This window comes from Echinops telfairi, unplaced genomic scaffold (assembly GCF_000313985.2).
Source record: "Echinops telfairi isolate 266 unplaced genomic scaffold, ASM31398v2 ScPeMD7_20;HRSCAF=75, whole genome shotgun sequence".
NCBI lineage: Eukaryota > Metazoa > Chordata > Mammalia > Afrosoricida > Tenrecidae > Echinops > Echinops telfairi.
The window spans coordinates 13,815,737-13,819,928 of record NW_022103917.1 but is presented as its reverse complement, the minus strand read 5'-3'; the positions used below and the strand labels follow the sequence as shown (position 1 = coordinate 13,819,928).

General features: G+C 42.4%; 1 protein-coding gene across 1 annotated transcript; it reads right to left on the bottom strand.

Moving 5' to 3' along the window:
* Window positions 1-323: 323 nt before the first annotated feature.
* On the bottom strand, window positions 324-1,331 carry LOC101653202 (olfactory receptor 1020-like). Its single transcript, XM_004715392.1, has one exon. The coding sequence runs from the start codon at window positions 1,329-1,331 to the stop codon at window positions 324-326; it is 1,008 nt and encodes a 335-aa protein (XP_004715449.1).
* Between the last annotated feature and the right edge of the window lie 2,861 nt (window positions 1,332-4,192).

Sequence of the window (4,192 nt, the reverse complement as noted above, 5' to 3'; positions counted from 1 at the left end):
AGGAGGACCATGAGGCTGTCTGCTGCTTTAAAGAAGTACAGTCTCGCAAACCCTAGGATCACATTGAGTCACAGTGGATTTGATGTCAGATTTTATTTTGCCGTAAGCAGTTCCTTACCTATGGATTTGAATATTATCTACATTCTTTTCAATCACATCCACACATTTGAAAAGCTAAAACATAATTCGAGCAAATTATCATACCTCTGAATGCCTCCGTTTTCTTATGTATAAAATGAGGATACGAATTTTTGGCTTGCAGAGCTATTAAGAGGATTTAAACAATAGCTTGTTTCAAATTCCTAGAATAATGCTTCCTTCCCTTACTGCTTTGGGCATCGCCGGTTTCTGGGCACGAGAAGACAGAGGAATGGTGAAGCCTTCTCAAGAACATTCCAAAAGGTTTCCTTTACATCTTTGTTCCTCAAACTGTAGATCATGGGATTGAGCATGGGGGTGATCACTGTATAGAATACAGAAACCATACTGTCCCTGCCCAGTGAGTACTCAGAGGATGGGCGCAGGTAAATGAATATTGTGGTTCCATAGTAAAGGCTGACGGCAGTCAGGTGTGAAGCACAAGTAGAGAACGTCTTGTGTTTTCCCTGGGCTGAAGGGATTCTCATGATAGCAAGGAAGACGCACACATAAGAGACCAGGACAATTGTCAGGGATACAGACACATTAAAGCTACCACAGGCCAAAAGGAGAATCTGGGGGACCCATGTGTTAGAGCAGGAGAGTTTTAAAAGTGGAGGGATATCACAGAAGTAGTGAGTGATGACATGGGAGTGGCAGAAGGTCAGATGAAAGGTTGAACTAGCAAGGAGCACCATGTTCATCAGGCCCACTGCATAACTAGCAGCCACTAGCTGCAAGCAGAGCCTCGGGCACATGATGCTGTGGTACAGCAAAGGGTTACAGACAGCCACATAGCGGTCATAGGCCATGGAGGCTAGGAGGAAGAACTCAGTGACTGCAAAGATCACAAAGCAGCTTGCCTGCGCCACGCAACCAAAGAAAGAGATGGTTTGGGAGCCAGAGAAGAGCCCCATCAGCATCTTTGGGACAGTGACTGAGGAATAACAGACATCCAGAAAAGAGAGATTGCTGAGGAAAAAATACATGGGAGTGTGGAGTCGGTGGCTGATGACAATGAGGGCAAGGAGGCCCAGGTTTCCCAGCACTGTGAGCGCGTAGGCGAACAGAAAGAAGACAGAAAGGATGGGCTGAAGCTGAGGATCATCGGTGAGACCCACGAGGAAGAAGTCATTCGACGTGCTGGCGTTGCCTGTTCCCATTGGGTCACTGCAGGTCTGTAGGAGGAACATGTATGACAATAGTGAGATGCGTGGAACTCGGGTCTTTAAATAGAGACCTGCAGGGGCTACTCTTGGCTACCTAGGACCTGCCACGTTATGTGTGTTCACTACGGCAAACACTCAATCCTGGTTCAACCTTTTCTTGTTACAACACAGCATATTTGCTGAAAGTTTGAAATGCATGGGGATAGCATTTGGAATCAGAAGAACGTGTTTGAATCTCAGCTTTGTCACTTACTACCCCTGTGACCTTGGGCTAGTGTCTTAACTGCTTGGAGTTGTCTCTGTAAACAAGGATAAAACACCTCTCTTGTAAGAGTGGTTGTAAGGAGCAGAGGTGTATGTAAATTGTCTTCCATGCAATGGGAAGAAAATCAGACACGCAGCGAATTCTAGTTTCTTTCCCCCTTCCACAACTTTTCTCTTACCTATCTTTTTCCAGTCCTCAGTTCATAGCTCTCCTGAGCATAAGTCAAGGACACAAATTGTAACTACGAGAGGGTCCTAGAATTGTGCCAGCCCTTTCATTATCACGTGTGTTTAGGCAGCAACAAGGGATGCGTGGAGGAGTAATATCAAACAATATCGTAAAGAAGAGACCCGATTCCTGAATCAATCACATGTGGGTTAGAATCCAACCTTGTCACTTAGTAGCTGAGCAGACTACATAACATTTGAGCTTTAGGTCCCTCATCTGGAATATGAGAGTGTCAGGTATTTCCTACTTCATTAACTTATTGTAAAGATTGATTGAGTTAATTCATGTAAAGCATTTAGCAAAATGTCTGGCACAAAAACATAAGCATATGGCAAATGTTAGCCTAATCTCCTAATCACACAAACACACCTTGTGTGTTCTGCACTTGCCCCCTGCTAAGAATACCTCCCTTACTGAGCTCCTGTTATGAATCATTGTGTCATAATTGTCGAGTTGAGATACTGAAAAGGGTGAGAGCAACCATTTTAGTCCAAAACAGGAGTATTTTCTTTTTTATTTTTGAGGCCACAGTTTATAGGTTTTTTTTAAAAAAAAAAAAAAGATGGAGAAACCCACAATCTGAATACTTAAAAGGAGAAGAAATGCCCACAGATGCCCAGGGATTTAATGGAAACAGCAGAAATTGGCTTTCTCTCCTCTCTCTCTCTCTCTCTCTCTCTCTCTCTCTCTCTCTCTCTCTCTCTCCTAGGAAGTCATTGTCTCTGATTCCTCATCTTTAAGAAGTATGAAATCCTTGTCCTCAGGAAAACACAGAGGACTGTTTCACTCTGCTGAGCATTAGCAACTTTTTATTCTGTTAGGGTTATTTCTACTCTTTTACTTAGGGAGACAATCAATTTCCGACTCTATTTTAATACTTTTTTCTCCTGCTTTGGTGATAAGATAGTGAGGATAAACTATTTCACTGTATGGCGATTTTAGAATCAGTAAAGTTGGGTTTCCAGTCTGATTCCATAACATTTTGGCTTTATAGCTTTAGGAATCAGAGCTCATCTATGAAATGGGGATGATGAGAGTTGCCCTTCTGCTCTCCCAGAATTGTAAAGATCCAGTGAGGGTCTCTAGGAAATGTTTCATAAATCGTGAACATGGGGGAGCTACTTAGAGAGCATACACTGGGATAGCCAAACCAAATTGGAAAATAATTCTATGACAATCTATTATAAGCCTATATAGCATTGTACATATCTAATACTTCCATGACAATATTGCTGCTCCTGATCTTGCTCCTACGTGGGTGGTGCCTTAACACCTTCCAGCCCATCTTACCTCTCAGGCATTCGCCTTCATCTTCCTGGGCGCTCTCAGCCCAGATTCTCGAAAAGAAAACTGGATTTTCCTGTGGCCACCTGAAAAGCAAATGCCTGGTGCCCTTCTGCCTCTCCCGCCCTGGCTGGTGTTATGCTGGAGCCATCCTTTCATAGCCCCTTTGGAAACAGAAGTTCCCATGGTACACAGTTCTGGTTATTAAAATCTAAACAGCATCCCAAATGTAGTCATCAGCAAACAATAACAACACCAAAAATGGAGTCAATCTTTTTACTCCATTTTTTTACTACGACTACTAATTTTTTCTACTACTGAGTAAAAATTTTTGACATTATTTTACTCAATTTTGACTACTGCCATTGAGTAATTTCCAACTCCTAATGACCCTATAAAAGGGTGGGACCATTCCATCAGGTTTCCAAGGCTATACAAGTCAACAGAATCAGACTGCCACCTCTTTCTCTTATGGTAGGGCTTCTGGGTTCACAGCACAAACCTTTGGACTAGCTGATGAGTGCTTTACTCACTGTGCCACCAGGGTGTGTTTAAAAGTATTTTATAGTGAGATTTTACTAAAACTCCTTACAGAAGGCTCATAAGTATTTTATTTTGATCATGCTCAACCTGGAAATAATAAGGATGGTTTCTCTTAATTACTGAGATGATGAAACCCCTCCCCCCACAAAAGTTTGGTAGTTTGACCTGGGGCAGGCCTACATTCATCCATAGGTATACACTAGGTGCTAGGTGTGTGCCAGGCAGTGGGATAGGCACAAAGAATAAAGCAGCAACTAAGACCAAGTTCCTGCTCCATTGGACCTTATAATCTATATGAAGAGAGGGACCACTAGCACGTCCATAAGTGAGCCAAGAAACAAGCTCATAGTCAAGTTGATTGTGACTCATAATAACAGTGTAGGACAGAAGAGCACTTCTCCATATGGTTTTCAAGACTGTAACTTTTATGGGAGCAAACTTCTTTATCTTTCTCCAGAAAGCAACTAGGAGTTTTCCACTGCTGATTTCAGATGAGCCGTTGGGTACTTAACCACCCTGCCTTAAAGAAATAAATGCATGCCTTTAAATAGTAATAATAAAATTA